General features: G+C 42.1%; 3 protein-coding genes across 5 annotated transcripts in view; 2 read left to right on the top strand and 1 right to left on the bottom strand.

The window, feature by feature from the left end:
* LOC146565608 (voltage-gated potassium channel subunit beta-2) overlaps positions 1 to 3,350 on the top strand; it is a 29,588-nt gene extending 26,238 nt beyond the window's left edge. For both annotated transcript variants that reach the window (XM_085288880.1, XM_085288879.1), the window contains exons 12-14: positions 35 to 155; positions 590 to 678; positions 793 to 3,350. In XM_085288880.1, the coding sequence (XP_085145006.1) occupies positions 35 to 155; positions 590 to 678; positions 793 to 882 (300 nt within the window). In that variant the 3' untranslated portion in view covers positions 883 to 3,350. The remainder of the gene's footprint in view (positions 1 to 34; positions 156 to 589; positions 679 to 792) is intronic.
* A 2,797-nt stretch (positions 3,351 to 6,147) lies between these two features.
* Positions 6,148 to 9,493, bottom strand: LOC146565607 (sialidase-3-like). 2 transcript variants are annotated; one of them, XM_085288878.1, is made up of 4 exons: positions 9,366 to 9,493; positions 8,824 to 8,959; positions 8,403 to 8,642; positions 6,148 to 8,288 (listed from the first exon to the last, which is right to left on the bottom strand). In XM_085288878.1, exons 3-4 carry the CDS (start codon positions 8,625 to 8,627, stop codon positions 7,287 to 7,289), a joined length of 1,227 nt encoding a protein of 408 aa, XP_085145004.1. In that variant the 5' UTR covers positions 8,628 to 8,642; positions 8,824 to 8,959; positions 9,366 to 9,493; the 3' UTR covers positions 6,148 to 7,286. The 2 variants fall into 2 exon arrangements, with proteins under 2 accessions (XP_085145004.1, XP_085145003.1); XM_085288877.1 differs by lacking the exon at positions 9,366 to 9,493 and having other exon boundaries at positions 8,824 to 9,352.
* A 5-nt stretch (positions 9,494 to 9,498) lies between these two features.
* Positions 9,499 to 18,924, top strand: xrra1 (X-ray radiation resistance associated 1). The gene is made up of 17 exons (XM_085288876.1): positions 9,499 to 9,637; positions 10,305 to 10,450; positions 10,533 to 10,604; positions 10,696 to 10,768; positions 10,873 to 10,970; positions 11,131 to 11,279; positions 12,638 to 12,742; positions 12,961 to 13,070; positions 13,148 to 13,197; positions 13,286 to 13,375; positions 13,455 to 13,548; positions 13,634 to 13,749; positions 14,139 to 14,273; positions 14,391 to 14,520; positions 14,659 to 14,774; positions 14,870 to 14,975; positions 15,068 to 18,924. Exons 1-17 carry the CDS (start codon positions 9,526 to 9,528, stop codon positions 15,220 to 15,222), a joined length of 1,857 nt encoding a protein of 618 aa, XP_085145002.1. The 5' UTR covers positions 9,499 to 9,525; the 3' UTR covers positions 15,223 to 18,924.

Below are 18,924 nucleotides of genomic sequence, written 5' to 3'. Positions count from 1 at the left end.
ATCAGTGCTTTTCTCCATGTTGGTCCTGATGAAGGGGTACCAGTGGCTGAAGGAGCGAGTGAACAGTGAGGAGGGTCGGAGGCAGCTGGCTAAAATCAAGGAGCTCCATCTACTGGCAGACAGACTGGGCTGCACTGCTGCACAGTTAGCCATCGGTAAGATCCGAGCAAAAGGCCTTAATTTTTTAGTGCAGACATACAGAGATGCAGCTTTGCTTGTTTTCGCATCATGTGACTGCAGATTAAGACTGAATTGATTCGTATTTGCATGATTTTCACTCCTTAAATGACTGATTCATTATGTTTAATCTTACTGTACACACGCAGGTAGGAAGTGCTGTAACGGTTCTGGGAGAAGTGTTGAAAATCTATGTCTCCTGCATGAAAATAACATTACATAATCTGTGATCTTGTTAATTAAGTGCTTTGTATATGTATGGTCTGCATTAAGGCTTTCAAATGGAATCCAACCACTGGTTAAATCTGTTAACATTTTTTTTAAAAGAAGTCTAAAAAATCAGCTACTTTACTTCGGTTACAAACTGATATTCCTCCAGCAATAAAGTTTTCCTGGTTTGCTCTTTTTACAGCCTGGTGTCTGCGCAGTGAGGGAGTCAGCTCAGTACTTCTGGGTGTTTCTAATACAGACCAGCTTCTTGAGAATCTGGGTGCCCTCCGGGTAAATATGTGCTGTATTCAAATATGCTTTTATGTTTTGTGCGCAATAAAAAGAACCACCCAAAAAAAACAGCAGATGACACTTTAAGCTGATGCCACCCTCCCCTTCTTTCAGATTTTATCTCAAATGACCCCTCAAACCGTTACTGAGATGGACGCCCTGCTGGGAAACAAGCCACACTCGAAGAAAGAGTCACGCGCTTGATGATTCAAATCTCAGCGACGGACGATGTTCCGAGAAGATGAAGAAGACTTTGATATTGGGGAAACATCGCTTTTTGCTCTGCTGTATACTCAACAACTTGCATGTCCTCGGCAACATTTATGCTTCCAGTATGTGCGCATATCCATTCTGCGCAGTACATTATATCATGTAGAAGAAGAAAAAAAGAAAAAAGAAAAAGAGAACTCTCTCAATTGTGGAAGAAAAAAAACATAATCGATCATATATTGCTCACTGTTGATTGTTCAGAGACTAATTATTTCAACATAGAGGAAGGCTAAAGCTGGTCAATCAAATGTCAATCCTAAAATGAGGAAAGAAAGAAAAAAAAAAAGGCCACCTCTGCCCTAACATGCAACTTTACTGCGTGAACGGTGCTTTCATTAGACGTGTGAGTCTCCTCCCCTCACAGCTGCCTGTTATTCTGTGTGATGTTTAGTACCCAGCAGCCAGAGAGCTAAAGGTTGGTCCTTATGTGTCTAACCGAACATTTCCCGTAGTGTGCATGTGACTGCTCTGCCACACTCACCGCTTTATAGGGTTGGGAACAATGAATTACTTGTGAAGTAATAAAAAAAAAAACCCACAGCAAATAAGCCACTCTGGTATTACTTTTTTTTTTTAAATCACATGATTTAAAAGGAAAAATTGGCAAATGAATTTCAAACATGAAGGTTACAGAGTTAGAACTGAGTCTGGCAGAAATGTTGAAATAATAATAATAACTTATGTGTGCTGTTACGTTGTCAAATTGGCAATCAGAAATCAAAAGCCAGTGACATTTTGCAAAGTGACTTTTCCCAACCCTGCTGCTTTCTCAGCGGTCCGTTTGCCTCCTCTGTGCGCATGTCCCTTTAAGACAGAATAGCCCTAACAGGGTGTAAATGTGGCATGGCTTCTTTCTTTTTTTTACGGCTTATGTAGATTTGCAGTGCCCTTGTAAGCCATTTATTTATTTATTTTTTAAACTCTAAGCGGTCAGATAGTTTTATCCGACATAACCGTCCTGCTGGGCACGCTCGCCTTAAAGGCTCTCAGCAGTCTGCAGACACGGCTTGTGTGTTCATGTTGCATATAATCTTTGCATCGTCCTAAACTATGTCAAAAGATGCTGACATCACTTTCTAGCGGTGCCGAGTTGCTGATCTCGAGTCGCAGGTCTGAGACGGCTGGACTGAGCGGAAAGGTTGCTGGGTGTCTGACACAAAGATTGGGACATATTGTGGTGAACGTTACGTTTTCAAAAAGATGGGAAATAAAAACAATAAGTCTGAGTTTATCAAATGTGATACGAGTCTTACCACAGACCACTTAGGGTAAGATTTCGATTAATGTTAACTTTTCTTTTTGTTTGTGGAAGCCTGAAAACACAGCTTCTCTGCTCATTTCTCTCTCTGCATCGCTCCAAATTCGTTCCCATTCTCAAACACACGCACGACAGATTTTATACTGTGCACTTTGTCTTTTTCCCTTTAGTTTTGTAATGACTTCAACACTTTGTAATGTGAAAGGGGGGTGTCTTTTGTTTTGTTTTTCTCCTTTTTTGTGTGATTTGCCATGAAAACTAATCTCCGAGGTGGAGTTTTTGATACACCGGAGTTGTTTCAGCAGACACGAGGTTGCAATATATTGTAAATAGGCTCATGTGTTTTGACGGTGACGTAACAAGAGAGAGTTCAAGTCTGTGGTTCATGAAGGTTTTCTTAAAGGAGCCGCTGAAACGTGGCTCTCCGTGAGTCTGTCATGATGTACAGTTCGACTGAGCGTAGCTTCCTGTGTACATAGGTCCTTCAATCAAACCCTGAAAATGTAACTTTGCCTGCCTAACTTATATTTTACTGTCTTGCAACAAAGAGAAACCAAAACACAAACAAAAAATAATAATAATAAGAGAAGAGACAACTGATTCTGAATGTATCATGTCTGTTGCTCAAACCTACTTAAGGGACAAAGCACATACCCTGTTCCATGAAGTCCAGAGGTTTTTGAACCTGCAAACGTGCAAACATTTACATTGGGATTAGCCAACTCAAGCTTCTTGCACCCCCTTCTTTCAGCTGTTAATACAAAGTCAGATGAGATTTTTGTACTTCCAAAACCCGGAGTAGTCTAATCACAGGTGTGACGCTAAACCCCCAACTGCTAGCTACTCTTCCACGTTCATTTTTGGACCACCTTTTATTTGTGTACATGTGCGATGCAATTTTACGAGTTGCATATGAGGCGGCATATGGGCCGCGAGCACTAGGATTAGTCACAACCTTCATTCTCGCATATCATGTGCTCCCTTGATGGGTTTTAGCTTCCTTATGTACACTTTGATGATCAACACAATGTTGATGGACATACTTAGATGACTAAGACACTTAAACCTGTAATTGCTTCAGATTTTTGTTTTATTTTGTTCGACATTTTTATGCAGATAGAAAATAAAGCAGCTTTCAGCTACAGATTTTTATTTTATTTGTGGTTAAGCAGTGACTGGCAGAGGAATGTTCTTAACTAAAGTCAACAGAAGCCAGCAGATAACACTGAGTGCATAATGCATACCTGCAAAGCTCGTTTGTTCCTTCCATTTGAGGTTAGCCTGCACCTTTGTGTTGCTGCTGATATAACAGAGCCTCTTTGTGTTGCACCAAAACAGCACGAGTTGACCGAGCGTGGCGACGGGTGCTGACCGTGGAAATAGTGATTTTTTGTGTGTGAAAAGGCTCAGGGAGATGTGTTGTTTCAGAGAAATTCGAAATCTCCTCACTAAAGCGTAAAAAACTTTGATTATTCATGTGGATCTTCAGACTGTTCTTTCTGAGAGGGGGAAAAACGTCCCTCTGTGAAATCTGGCATTAAGACTGTTTGTGCTTATGTGGATTTACACTAATCAGCTCCTTCTTTTCCTTAGCGCTTCTTGCGAAGAAACGCAATGAGTTGATCAAACTTTTCCTTTTCTTGTATGTTGACGATGGTGACGTTTGTGACAGGCAGCTTTGTTGCGTGCAATAACAGACTATATTTGTAACAAAAGTCCACATCTGATTAATCACTTTGCAAGCGCTGGCTTACAGTATGAGCCACACAAATATTCAGCTGCACATCCAAAGGAGTCAAATTTGCACCTTGTAGTGTTATTGTACAATTACATTTGGGGGTTTGGTTAGCACTAAATCGCAGGTGGATTTAAAACACTAAAAAGCTCACAAATTCAAGAAAGGTGCGAGTTAAGAAGCCTTGCATTTATTTCCCTGCTTACATCCTGTTAAATGTGTGCCAGCTCTTCACCCCTGACTCTTTCAGATGGATGGTACGAGAACAATAACTCAGCCGTGTGTCCGGCGCTCTGTGCCGTGCCCGCTGGGACGCCACACATGTTTACAGCGAGCAGAAAACATCTGTGACGCCAGCACCGGTAGGCCTTCTCTTACTGGATTCCCAGGTGCCCTCAGAGCGACAGATGAAACACATGTGCTGAAAAATATTGACGTCCTCACCGCCAACACAGAAGAAGGAAACAGGTCTTGCCACGTGATTCATCCTCTGTGCGGTGAAACAAGTTGGGGATAAGGTTATAAAGAAAGAAGAAAAAACAGAGAGAAAGATGTTCAGAAGCACATTGGAGATCTACAAGCCCCCACATCTAATAAAGCACATTTCATACCTTACCCAGATGCTGTTGTTTTGGTCCTACAGTGAGCCGATTATATTAGAGGTCAGACCCGGTGATGAAATCCCAGGTAACCTGTAGCTTCTGCTGTGTTGACTAAAATCCTAATACAAATGTAATAATGCAGTGGAGCAAAGCAACCCATGTCAGCACGAGCTGAGCACTCGTGCACCGACTACATTTACTGCATTTGTGTCAATAAAGAGCCTGAAATCCTTCAGCCTCCATCAGAGTGCTGAGAATGAGCCCAGCTCAGTGTTTCTCGTAAGGCTCGCCTCTGCAGCCAAATCCTCATGAAGGTTATTGCTGTGTTACAGACCACTGGGTGATATCTCTTTGTTACAATAAGGATGGCTTCCTGCTACTTAGCACAGCATGAAAATGTGCAACAATCTGCTGCTTAAAATATTCAGAAAGAAGAACTATACGCTGTTTGAAGTAGAAACATTTGATAATACTACAGTGCCCTGCAGTATCTAAGACATAAAATCATTTTTGTTCTTATTAATTTAGGGACCGTTTTTAAAGATTTGTTTTACACAGACACCATATGGAAGTCAGAAACAAGAAGACAAGCTAAAATAATGTTGATTTGGATCTTTGCTGATAATTCGAACACTTTGTAGTTATTGCAGTGGGCTCGCCAAGACAAGGACAGGACAGCGTTTCACATGCACTTATTCCAATAGAATAACCTCCTTCGCACATTTCAAAAAGAGTCCATGCAGATCGTTTGCTTCAAGGACACATACAACCCTCATCCTCCTAATGTATGCTGTCTCCACTGTGCCAAGCCAGTTAAATCTCGACTCCTTTAATCTGACCCCACCTGCTACCATACAATAAATGGATGAAGTGGACTAAGCTACTGTGGACTTCCTTTTTATTGCTGTATTTTCACGTGTTTGGCTTTCAGGTTATGCAAGTGCACATGTATATATATATATATATATATATATATATATATATATGTATATATATATATATATGTGTATATATATATATATATATATATATGTATATATATATATATATATATGTATATATATATATATATATATATATATATATATATATATATATATATATATATATATATGTATATATATATATATATATATATATATGTGTATATATATATGTATGTATGTATGTATGTATGTATGTATGTATGTATGTATGTATGTATATATATATATATATATATATATATATATATATATCAGAAACTCCCATATTAGTAGAAATGTATTACTTAGGAAAGTTGGGAGAGTGGAGGGGGAAATAAAGAGCTCCCGCTTGTCCTTAATTCCTCCCCCTCTGTTTGCACATCTGCTGAATCACATTAAACTCCCCACAGGCCGCTTCACAACAGAAGTCCTCGACATCATTTCAGCAAGCTGGAGCCCTTCAGCCTCTGTTTGCTGCCATGGGAATGCATCTGAAGTGTTTTTTATAACTGCTTAAAAAAAAAAAAAAAAAAACACGCACACAACCATCTCTTTTACTTTTCCTGCTCTGAGTCAGCTTTTACAAGCTCTTCAATTACTTTACATTGTCACAAGGAAAAAAAGAGAAAAAAAAGGAAGCCAGGTGATCACAGGTTACCTTTATTTTACTAAAATACACGTTTCATGCAGGGTTTTTTGTCACTTTCCACAACAGAAACACACCTAAACTAATGCCACCTCGGGGCTTCTTATTTTAAATGTTTTTTTCTTGTCTGCCGCACAACAACAGGCAAAGAGGGACATTAAAGTCACACGGTACAATATTCCGCATGTGCAAATTCCTAGTGGCTTCATAAATAGCGAGTCCTCATCTGATGTCACATGCCGTCATTAGCGAACCAATAGCGAGCCAGATGTATCTGGTCATAGCGACGCAGTTTACGCTGGGAAAAGAAAGTCATGCTCAATGCGCCGGAAATCAACAATAACGGAGTGCTGTATTGCTTTTGAAAATTAATGTCATAAAAAAATATGTGTGCGGTAAAAAGTAGCCTTAATCTATCACGTTTTAAAAACAAACAACCAAGAAAAACTTAGATGAAGTTGGTCAGCTGGATGCATCTTTTCCCTCCAGTTTTATTGCCACCTTTATGGCACCGACTGTGACCCTGCAGGGGGGGGGAAAGCACTGACAGGCCACGTTCCAAACAGTGGAGAAGGCATACGTGAATCAGAGCACATGACGTGTAAAAAAGGAGAGACTGAGCATGGAGGAAACTCTTTCCAAGGCCTGCTATGATCTTCGTATGAAAATAAAAAGAGGTAGGCAAATTGTCTCTGCTGCTCAGAAAACACTGGCAGTTTAATAAGATGCAAACGGGGATGAAGTGCTTATCAAACATGCTACACGCAAAGCCAGTTTTTTTTCCCTAAGTGACAGTCCAGCACAGCATGCCTGAAACAAACCACCTAGCCTATTCAGAATAGTGTTCTTCCTTATGCAGCTTGTTGCATATTAATAATATTTAATCTTATAATAACTTTTTTTCTTATGTAAACAAGGAGACAGCGAAACACACGACTCATGCATGCATTATCATCTCCAGAATGTGGAACAATAGTAAACACAGACGGATGTTACTGCACAGCATATTTAGTGGCTTTTTGTTTTGTTTTTCTCTCTATTTTTTTTTCCTTTTTTTGTTTTTAGGCTGTGGGGGAATGTCAGAGAGCTTCGTTTGCTAACACAGAAATAAAAGCGACCACAGTTAGACCGCTCAACGCTTTTCTTTCCTGCCGCCTGTCTGCATGACATCATTAAGGGAGAACGACACGAAGGCAATCTGCTCGAGTTCACTCTCTTTCCCGCACTCCATCAGGCACGAAAACTGATCCTTGTCCCCGTTGTAAGCCAGGTCCGAGTAGCCGCTGGGCCCCCTGTGGATGATCCTGGGTCTGTCCCATCCGGATGAGTGCAGGGGGGATCGGTTCAAATACACACCCATGTCCCTTCTTCTGGACTTGCTCGTCGGGTGCATGAAGAGGAGCCAGGTTTGCGTGTCTGGTGACAGGAGCGACGTGCCGCAGGCTTTGCTTTCCGCGTCGTCGTTTGGGACAAATTCCGGCGCGGGAAAGCCGATGATGCTTCCCTGACATCCGTAGCGCGTTTCCACCAGCTCCGGGGCCATGTGGGGCTTGTCGAAGTAGACGCCGCTGTTTTCACTGAGAGCCTCACACCTGTGGCCCCCGGCATTACGAGCATTGCAGTAGAGGTGGCTCCTGCCCTCGTGGTCTATGATCTCGGCCATTTCACATTCGCACGACTTCTTCCGCAGCATCTTACCTATGTGCCACGTCTGTCCAAAGTCCTCGCTATATACTGACAGTGCACGTGGGTAGACTGTGCAAGGGATGGGGAAGGAGCAGCATCTGTAAGGAATGTAGTAGGCGTACGCAGGGATGATCAGTCGGCCGTTCTCAAGCTGAACACCGTGGCCGGGGCCCACGGCGAATGTGGCCCACTTGTGAATGGCCTCGCCGATCACGCTGTCAGTTAAGTCTGTCACTTGGCTCCAAGTCTGGCCGTCGTCTCGGCTGCTGACGTAGCAAAGACGAGTCTTGTTCTTACCTGTCAGGATCTGCTTCGCTTCCGTGGTTGTGCCCCACACACAGATGAAAAACAAATAGAGCGTTTTGGTGTTTTTTTCATACACCGGGCAAGGATTCATAGTGCGGTGGTTTGGCAGGCACACCGAAGACAGCTCCTGACTGGACGACCACTGGAAAAAAAAACAAAATCCCAGAAACATGACAAAGGCAACATTTGAAAAGAGGACAACAAATCATGTTAACTTCAACTATGAAAATCAAAGTGATCATGTGGCAATGGTAACCTGCATGGATCCATCCTCTTTCAGGGTGCCTCTCCTCATAACGAAAATTTTGGCGTCATTGTCACAGGGTGAGGATCTCTTCTCTGCAAAGGCGAGGAAGGTGTGACAGTGCCTCAGATAGACGAGAGCAGGGATTCTGTATGTTATCCCACTTGGCTCCCTTTCAAACAAAGTTGTTTTAGGAGGTTCTTCTCCGCTGTCTCCCTTCGACGACGTGTTTCCCATGGTGGATCAGAGCTCCTGTGAGCAATAAAATATCCTAAAATGCATGACAGAGCCTCAGCTTCTTTTATAGTCTTGTTATAACAACCTTCAAAGCACAGACTCGGTGAAGAGTTCACACTCCAGCAGCTCCCTATAAACACAGACCGCTGCATTGCCACAAACAGCTCGCACCGTGCATGCACAGCAAAGCCCTTACCTTCACTGATCGCTCTTCACAGGTCCCACTCGTGATCTTTGTCTGAACATCATACCGTCTATAATCGCACGCGAAACCAGAGACCTCTGATGTTCACGACACTGATGCTGTTGGTTCATCAGAAACGAAGCCGTACCTGAGACCGAGAGAGACTTTTACGCTCCCTTCCGCGTTCGCTTCTCAGCTAAACTAAACGTCGACTTTATGCAAATGAATATATCCACCTTCGTATTTGATTGTGTTTTTCTTACTAGCACTACCGCAATAATGACTACATATCAGTTATGGCTGTCACTACCTACGCCGCTCTAAAACGGCCTTCCCCCGCAGGGACGCCCTACACAGAAGCTAGCTAACTAGCCGGTTTAAACAAACACAGGTCAGGCTTAAAATCTTCCGAGAGTAATTATTTGCCAAACAATACACAAAATAAAGCATTTCCTGGTTGTAAACGTGCTTTTTTAATGTCTTTGAATGCCTCAGGTTGGCCCGGCGGAGTATTATCTTGCCATTTTAGTTAATCTTTGAACACCTAAACTCACCGGTCTCTTCCGCCTTTAGCTTAGAAAAGAAATGTTACTGCCCCCTGCTGGACGGGAGAAGCGGTACTCGTCTTACGTGCTGTTGCTAAGATACAGAGAGCTACACTGAAGCTCGGGATCAAACACATTGTAGCAGTTTTTTGACATAGTGTGGTGATAAATGGATTTGGCTGCAGTCAGGATGACTTCAGAGTCCTACACCGCTGACGCAGGGCGGAGCTATCCTGTAAATTGTTTCCCTGCCGGGACTTCACACCACAGAAGACGAGACGGTATGTTGAAATAAAGCAAGGTTGTAACTAGCTTATATTAGTGAAATAAATATAGTGAAAACGAACAGCACCAAAACCAAGTTAGCTGGTTACTCTAATGTTGTAAATGCTGTAATGTGAGCTACTGCTATGTACAGTACAAAGTAAATATTATTTATCAAAAGGGGCCCAGAAGTTCAAGCAGTACCAAAGGGCACTTTTATGAATGGAATTTGGGCCATACCCTAAATAATATTTGTGCTTGGTCTACTGAGCTGTCTACACTGTATTAAACTGTATGTGTCTGTCTGTATACAGGTGTATGAATGGTGGGATTAGTTGAGAGAAATCATAGTTGGCAAAAATCATAGTTTAATTTTGAACATACATGCCCACATATCCGTAATCAGACCAGCCCATCTGGAATCAACAATTATGCCACTTAAATCACCTTTCTGATCCTCAGTTTAAACTTCAGCAGGTCATCTTGACATGTCTAAGCCAAAATATACTGGGTTGTTGCCATGTCACTGGTTCATAAGATATTTGCATTAGTGAGCAGATGCACTGCTCAGTGAGAAAAGAACTGACAGATCCAGAATGAAGAGACTAACCAATAATGAAGAGTGTTTACCTGTGTGAAAACACCTGCTGGCGTGGTTTTAGTCATCCATCTTTGCTTTTATAGGTGCTGGGCACTGGCTTGCAGCTTACAGGGAGGCAGAGGAGCAAAAATACAGGCATCAACGTAGGAGAACAAAAGCAGCTTATAAAAAATGTGAGAGCAAGCTGGCTGATACTTCTCATGGAGTCACATTAGACAGAGCTTTCCTGGTATGAACCTTGAATTCAACACACAAACGCTTATCTGACAAAAGTTAGAAAAACAGTGATATTTTTTTATTTTCTTTTTCAGCTCCAGTTGCATCATGTTGACAGACCCTCTGAGCTCTGTTCTCTGGACATCAGCGAGCAGAAACTAAGCTCTGTAAGAGCCACCTTTTCCTACTTTTACTTACCTTTATCAGCCTGTTGGTTAAAATCATTTGTGATTAGTTCCTTTATACTGGGGGTCACAGGTCAAACCAGAAGAACTCGAGGTGTTTGATAACGTGGCTTACATCAACGCATCTATTAACTCCCTCTCTCTAGGTGAATATGCATGTATACATTATCCTGCAGATTTCATTCTAGCATCGCTGTGTGTGCCTCTTTCATGAAGTCATATCAGAGGCTGTCCATTGTTTTTCCTGCAGGATCTTTCAGTAGTTTTGTGTCTCTAAGAGAACTCAACCTGTCATTAAATGAGGTTAGCGACTTGATGTTTGATGCTGCTGCCTTCCCTCTTCTCGAGGTAAGATGACTCGGCGGTGCTTTGTAACTGTGAATGTGCAAAAGAGATGCTGACATTCAGAGGAAGAGTTAAATGTGTGCCATTTTTCTTCTTCTTCTTCTCTCCTTCTTCTTTTGAATGTGGTTAAGTTCACCCGAACAGTGCATTTTAATCCTCGCAGGTTCTGGATTTGTCCTACAACTGCTTATCACCTGATGCTATTGATTCTCTCGGTCGGCTCCCACGTCTTAAGGTCCTTCATCTAACTGCAAATCAGCTTCAGCGTCTCCCTCCTAATCTGGGCTCCTCACACCAAGACCCCACTCAGCTGTAAGTGCCTGAAATAGCAATCTATTTTTTACCACGTTTCATCCACGATCAAGAGACGTTAGCCGTCCATCAGTTCAGATGATGAATTTGCTCGTTTTTCCTGCCCACTTTGATGTACGTTTATACTGAAAAGCTTCAAATGAATAAACTGCAGAAGTATGTGCACATTGGTACTGGGCAAAAACAGAATTTGCGAGTGTAGTCTTGGTCTTCTATCCCCACCTCACACACACACAGACACACATACACACACAGTTCTGCCCTGCTTTGTGTTAAATGACTGACAACAAAACAAACTTTAGGTATAAAAAGCTGCCTGATTTACAAATTTACAAATCCAATAGTGGTAGTCATTAAACTGGCTGAATCCAGCTCCCATAAATAATTAGTAAAATATTCCAAGATGAAATAATTTATGGCTATCTTTTAAAATCTGTGTTAACTCAGCATGTTTTAAGTGTTATGATTATCATGATCCATGAAGTTATCCAGTACCTTGGTTATGATTTCATGACACATTTCATTCCTGAAACATTCACAAATGTAGTTTTCAAACCCACCAAAAGGGGGAGCACAAATGCTCCAAATTCACACTTCTGATCCGGTAAACCTGCACTCACAGGCCACTTTGTTAGGTACACCTTGCTAGTACCAGTTTGGACAGTGTTTTGACTACAGAACTGCCTTAAAGCTCCATGGTACAGATGGAGATGGAGACAGGGCATATCCTGTTGGAGACAGCCACCACAAGATGGGTACTGTGGTCATAAAGGGATGAAAATGCTCTGCAGCAATACTCAAGTAGGCTGTGACATTTAGACTAAGGTAGTGTGCCAAGAAAATGTCCCATTACACCACCTGCAGTTGCCTGAACCACTGATACAAGGCAGGTTGGATCAATGCTTTCATGTTTTTTCCAGTCTTCTATTGTCCAGTTTTGGTGAACTTGTTTAACTTACAGCCCTTTTTTCCTGCTCTTAGCTCACAGGAGCTTGGTTGTAAAGAGTGGATATTTGAGTTGCCCTTGCCTTCTTATCAGCTCGAAGCAGTCTGGATATTCTCCTTTGACCTCCACCATCAACAGCACTTTCTCCCAGAGACCTGCCAGTCAAGGGATGTTTTCTCTCTTTGAGGTCAACCTCTGTAAACATTCTGATGCTCGTATTGAACTTCAGCAGGTTGTCTTGACCATGACCACATGGCTAGAGGCAGCGAGCTGCTGCCCTGTGATTGGCTAATTTGTGTAAATGAGGGGTTGAATGGTTTACCAAAGTCACTGATGAAAATAGATACATAAAATCTTATTTCACTTTAATTGTATCATCACACACATTTAGCATTTCTTCGTTTACGTGTAGGCCGGCTAAAGATGAAGACACATGCTTTCAAGCTCTAGAAGTCCTGATGCTTGATGATAATGAACTGACCTCTGGAGTCTTCAGCAGCCTTAAAAACCTAACGAGGTCTGTAAGTTTTCCTGTAAAGACTTTTTGCATACAAAATATTCATTATAAATGCACTTTTAAAAAGTCTGCATGCATATTGCCAGCCTTTGTGCGTCACAGTGCAAGTGAGAAATTGCACTTTTAAATAAAAGTGTTTCTTAACATGGACTCCTTTATCACAAGGCACAGCAAATTAGTGGAAACGCTCATTAAGCATTTTTAATTGTTGATTACAGGCTAAAGCATTTAAGCCTACAGGGGAACTGCATTTCTGAAATACCGTTCATGCAACTGGTGGGTTTTTCCAAACCTGTGCAGACTGCCACTGAAGAAGAGGAGGAAGAGGGTAAATACTCGGCATCAGCTTTGTGTAATTCACATGTGTGTCCAAAATTTCATTTAAAAATATCTCTCCCGATCCAGCACTCGCTCACTCGGAGCCTTCCGATCAGTATTTGACAAGAATCTCAGAGGTAATTCGTCCATGATCTTTTAGATGTGTCATCACTGTAGCTCGGTGTTATTCTCCCATTAAACTTGTGTGTCTCGTGGTCACTCTAGATCTTTCGCAAACACAAGTGGGAGCAGAACCGCAAAGAATCCAGTTTACCTCTTCCAGCGCTGCAGTACCTCAACCTAGCTGACAACAAGGTGTGCTGCTGCTTTTTATAAATAAATCCACTATTTTTGGGAAACGAGGTAGCGTGACACACCGGTGGTTTCTCATCAGGTTGCTAAGGAGGAAGCACTGATGGCTGCCACTCTTTTCCCAAAGCTTCGTGAAATTGATATTCAGTTCAACCCCATAACCACGCGGAGGAGAGGTAATATTCCTCCTGTAAAGAATCATTTTAAAATAGGTGTTCGGGGCTTCAGAAACAACCTCATCATGTCTTTGTTTAAATACAGGAGATCCTCCCTTGCTGGCCTACATGCAGGAGAGACTTGGAATAACAATAAAGCAGAAGAAAACACCGGAGGTTGTGAAGCGCCCGCTGAAAGTGTCCACTGAACCAAAATGGAAGGTTGGACTTTTTTGTGTTTGATCACGATCCTTCGAATTTTGCTGTATCAATGTCCAGGCTGGAGTCTTAGGTTTAGTGATTTTGCAGAAAGGACGTGTGATTGACTCCAAGGTGGTCATATTTTTGGTAGCGTTTGCCTCTAAACTTGATCGTTTTTTATGAATTCTGATAAAACTCTGTAAGGGCGTAGAGTGGGGTCATGCTAACAATCCATTAAAAGTGGATTTGCATGCACTAAGGTCTTCAAGGCCAACTTAATGATTGATTGCTCAGAAATGGATAAAAATAAGTCTGGTGTGTGTTATCAAGCTTTTTGCTTTTGTATTAATCACTGTAAAGTTCCATTTCAGTGAATGAATCATTATGTTTTCAATGTTTTCATATTGGAGGTGGATGAAAAAATACCAAAGGTGTCAAAGAAGCTAATACTGCTGAATCCACAAAGCCAGGCTGGCAAAAATGAAGGCAAAAACAGCAGAAACCACACCTTCCATGAAAAAAGAAAACCCTTCTTTCTTACTCAGGTATGTTCTTCAGTAGTTTTCCTCATTGGGATATAAAAATCCATCATTTTACCAAGTTTTTTAAATGTTAGTTAATGCCGCAGCATTTTAACGTAGTCAGTGTTATTTCATGCTCAGGCAGCAGATGGACCTGAGTTTGAATTTGGTCTTCTTCCTGAAGACAAAGAAACTGCAGACAGCAAGGAGAGAAAGCAGTTTGATTTCTTGATGGATGTCGAACCGAACCCTCGTGTGCTCAAGCTCAATGGTGAGGAAGGAGGAATGTATTTTCATCTGCAGCCATTTCGTTTTTTTGTCAATTGTTTCAAAGCCAGTAAAGTTTGGCTATACAGCGGGACCGTGGAGAATACTGATGCTTTCTTTCTCTCTTCCTTTCTTTGTGCAGGAATTCAAACAGCTGTTCGGATGCTGGAGCACACACTGAAGAATCTCCATGTTTACAGGGACTCGAAACCAAAGCTCGACAGCATCCAGACGCCGTACAGGGAGCGAGAGAAAAGGGTTTGATGTTTAGCCACGCAAACTTCATTTGCAGGCTCGTAAATTGCAATAAACCGAGCGACTTTAACTACGTTTTTATTAATTACTGCACACAGATTAAGGAGCTGCCACCTCTGAAACCTGTGAAGCAGCTGACTGAAAGGGTAGAGGACATGATCAAAGAAATCAGAGAGAGTAAAACAGTAAAAGTGGTCCCTTTAGGTATGCACATTTCCTACTTATACGCAGTGAATGTCAACATATTTCCCCTGTAAAGCCCTCTTTCTTTAAATAACACTCTGTTTTCTGTCCAGCCACTACCCTACAAAGCAGAGGTGTCAGTAAGCAAGAATATAAGGAAGCTCTCTCGCTGATGAGGGACATGAAAAGAACATATAAGATGGTCCACGCGAAAACAATGGAGCAAGAAGCCGCCATCAAGTCTGACAGAGACTCTGACCAAATCTGAGTTGAATCTCCATCTGTTTAACAGTCACATCCAAATAATTAGCCGAGCAGATTTTCTTTGGCTTGAAATGTTTTCTTTGTATTACTGTGAGTAGAAATAAGTAAATCGAGCAATGTTTTCCTCGACTATCAGCTCTAGAGTTGAAGTGCAGAGTTCACAAAGCTGTAGCAGATGCAAGTGTGTCTAATTGTAACTAAAAAAGTGTGCCACTGTCTGCTCCCCGTAAGCCTGACAGTTCTGAGCAGCTGTGCCGCCACGGCTGTGACCAGAATCCATCCAGGATGAATGCATTGTATTCATTAGGAGTTTGTCAGTAGAGCTCATTGCAAAAACAGAAAGTAGAGAGAGCTTTTTCTCTCTTTTTGTTTTGTTTTGGGTGAGGAGAGGTGTTTTAGACTGTTTGTGCACATTTATATGCAAACACCCTGTTCTGTTGAAGGAACACTGGGGTAGATTAACAGTGCAACAAAGTCCACATCAAGCCCTGCTGTATTTGAAAATGTTGTACACCCTCTAATGGTTCCCAATCAGCTATTCTCCATGGGTATTGTGCATCACCCTCTCACTCACCTTTTATATGGTAAATGGCCTGTATTTATATAGCGCTTTACTAGTCCCTAAGGACCCCAAAGCGCTTTACATATCCAGTCATCCACCCATTCACACACACATTCACACATATATGAGATTTTCAAAAATGATTATGTGGCTGATTATTATCTTTTCGTAACTTTGAACAGACTTCTGCAGTGCAGAATGATTTAGGTTTCGATGCCAATGTGCGGTATTACTACAAGTTGAGAGTGGTAGTTGTTTGTTTTCGTTGCTCATTCCCTTTTTGATTTCATGGTCTTGTCCATCATATGATTTTGATTATTTGTCTCGAGTGCAGCGTGCAGATGTGGAATGCATGTTCAGCCCCTGTGGAATAAATCACTTGGCACTCTGAAGATACTGGGTGCAGGGATTCTGGGTTTTTACATTCATGTCGGGACATTTTTCTGCTCCTGTATGGATTGAATCATAAAACATTTATGCATTTCTTACGCTAAACAAAAAAGCGTGCTCTGGCAGGGGGTTCGGTTTAAGACGGGACCCAGATTCAACATGCGAGGAGGTTGTAGGGAAAAAGGTGATAAACTTTTATGGAACGAGCCGAGGAACAGCTGAGGTGTTGATCTCGGGAGGGGAAGACACAGAAGAGACGAAGAACAGGCAGAATGGGCCTAATGCAGCACAAACAATGGATCAGAGTCACCTGATCCAGCCATAGAAGGAAATTTTGAAGCCTAATGTTAGAACAGAGAGAGTCTGCCTTCCAAACCCAAACCTGGAGCCTGGTTCTGCCTCTCATTATGCTCCCGGAAACAGTGGGAACCACAAGTAAGATGTACTCTGAGGGTTAACATGCTGCTCCAGGATCTTTAGGATAAAAGCAGCTTGGTTATAATTTAATTCTGCATTTCACTGTCTTTTTCAGTTTGATCAAAAATGTAAACACAACAGAAGATAGTATGTCTGTGAAGGTTCTCAGTCATCCAGGTCATCGTAGTCAAAGGAGCTTGCAAAGAAAAGCGTCTGGACTTCTTTAAGTTACTTGAAGACGTTTCACCTCTCATCCGAGAAGCTTCTTCAGATCTAAGGTCAAATGGTGGAGAGTCCCAGATATAAACCTAGTGGGAGTTTCCCCCCACAGAGGGACAAAAGGACCCCCTGATGGTCCTCTAATCGCCTGAGCCAAGGTGTGAAATTGGGTGTGGGTCCCAATCAGCCAGAGTTTCGGGTGAGTTCATTGTGAAACCTGGCCCCACCTTATCATGCGAATTCCTGAGATCAGATGGCCCAGGATGTGAGTGGGCGTTAAGGCGTCTGGGAAGGGATCTCAAAACTGGATTATAGATGGCAGAGAGTTGGTGTCGTAAACCACCGCCTCTGTTCAAAGATGGTCGCTCACAGTGGACATAGATGGCTTCTTTCACTCCTCTTTCAAACCATCTGTCCTCTCTGTCCAAAATGTGAACATTGGCATCCTTGAAAGAGTGTCCTTTATCCTTAAGATGCAGATGGACTGCTGAGTCTTGTCCCGTGGAGGTGGCTCTTCTGTGTTGTGCCATGCGCTTGTGAAGTGGCTGCTTGGTCTCTCCAATGTAGAGGTCTGGGCATTCCTCGCTGCACTGTACAGCATACACCACATTGTTAAGTCTGTGTTTTGGCGTTTTGTCTTTCGGGTGAACCAGTTTTTGTCTGAGCGTGTTGCTGGGTCTGAAATGCACCGGGATGTCATGCTTGGAGAAAACCCTCCTGAGTTTTTCTGATACACCGGCTACATAGGGGATGACAATGTTGTTGCGTCTGTCCTTCTTATCCTCCCTCGCTGGTGGAAGCTTCTCGGATGAGAGGTGAAACGTCTTCAAGTAACTTAAAGAAGTCCAGACGCTTTTCTTTGCAAGCTCCTTTGACAACAGAAGATAGTGCTTAGTTATTTTTTTTTTTTTTTTGCTTAGTTATTGAAACCGGGGTGTCTGCATGATTGGGCGTGCGCTGCTTTAACATGGTGTTGTGGTTGTGTTGTATAACTACTGTGAATTTCTGAAACCTTGCCCCCGGGAAACATGCCTAATAATAAAAACAGTGAAAAAAATTACAGTAGCTGCTCACCATAGCAATGGAGTGCATGCAGAAGGAACTCTTTTAGTTTTGTGTGTGGAAGAGTCAGCATTGGGTTCCAGTGATATGTTTTAATGAAATCAATCACTGAGCTCTAGCATGAGAATCGCTGTCATTGTGGTGTCACACAAATCTTAGCGATAAACAACTTTCAGCATTGTAATTAGTTTAAAGCAGTGTTCTATTATTTTTTCACTAAAAAGTTAGTCTTGATGGATGAACAGTTTGACACAGTGAAAACAATCGGTACAGTGCTGCTCAGTGCTATCAGGCAAACACCTGGTCTCCAGTCTGATGGCCTTGTTCAGGTCTTTTCATCCTTAACTATATTTTTGCTGGTAATGAGGAGCCTGTGCCAAATGGCAGAGACACCCTTCTACAGAAATACTCTTTTCCAGTCCAGTGGAGCTCAGCTCCACACAGCCGAGCTTGTCTGAGCTGCAGCGATATTCCACAGTATTGGACACAACAGCTGCTGAAAATCCTCGATGCTAAATAGATTATAAATGATCAGATTGTTTTCATTATTGACTCTCAAATTGCACTTTTACTCCCTATCCAGGCTTGGGTGCGACTCCATTAAAGTGCCCTGAGACTTGTTGTTGCTTTCACTAACATTATGGATTTTGTTCTGCAGCCAGGAAGTCCTAGCATGAACTTATTTTGTTTGACCAGATTGCTGTTACAAAGTAATTTAGAAATGATGATGATTAGTACTTGCAGTCCAGTGCTGTCATGTTGTAATTCTTTAATGCTGGAAGAAAAATAGACATGTACTCTTGTGCAAGACGTTTGTTACACATGTTAGTTTTCCACATTTTTGGGAATAATCAGTCCCTCTGATGGCTGTCTATTCCAAGTACACTCTAGGCGTTTACTGACCTCATCACAAACTTGGAGATCTCTCCAAGAACTCTTCACGAGATTGTGAAAAAATAACTCAGATGCACTTAGTTGGTAAACCTTCCACTTTTTTCACCAGCTCTTTTGGGACATACACCTTCCTTTTCTTTGTTTGTGTTTGTGCCAACATGT

The sequence above is a fragment of the Mchenga conophoros genome, linkage group LG10 (genome assembly GCF_057382185.1).
Source record: "Mchenga conophoros isolate Kocher_MC1m ecotype Shallow Benthic linkage group LG10, M_conophoros_male_GT1.1, whole genome shotgun sequence".
Lineage (NCBI taxonomy): Eukaryota > Metazoa > Chordata > Actinopteri > Cichliformes > Cichlidae > Mchenga > Mchenga conophoros.
Note: the sequence above shows the minus strand (reverse complement) of the source record. Positions and strands in the feature narration are given on the sequence as shown.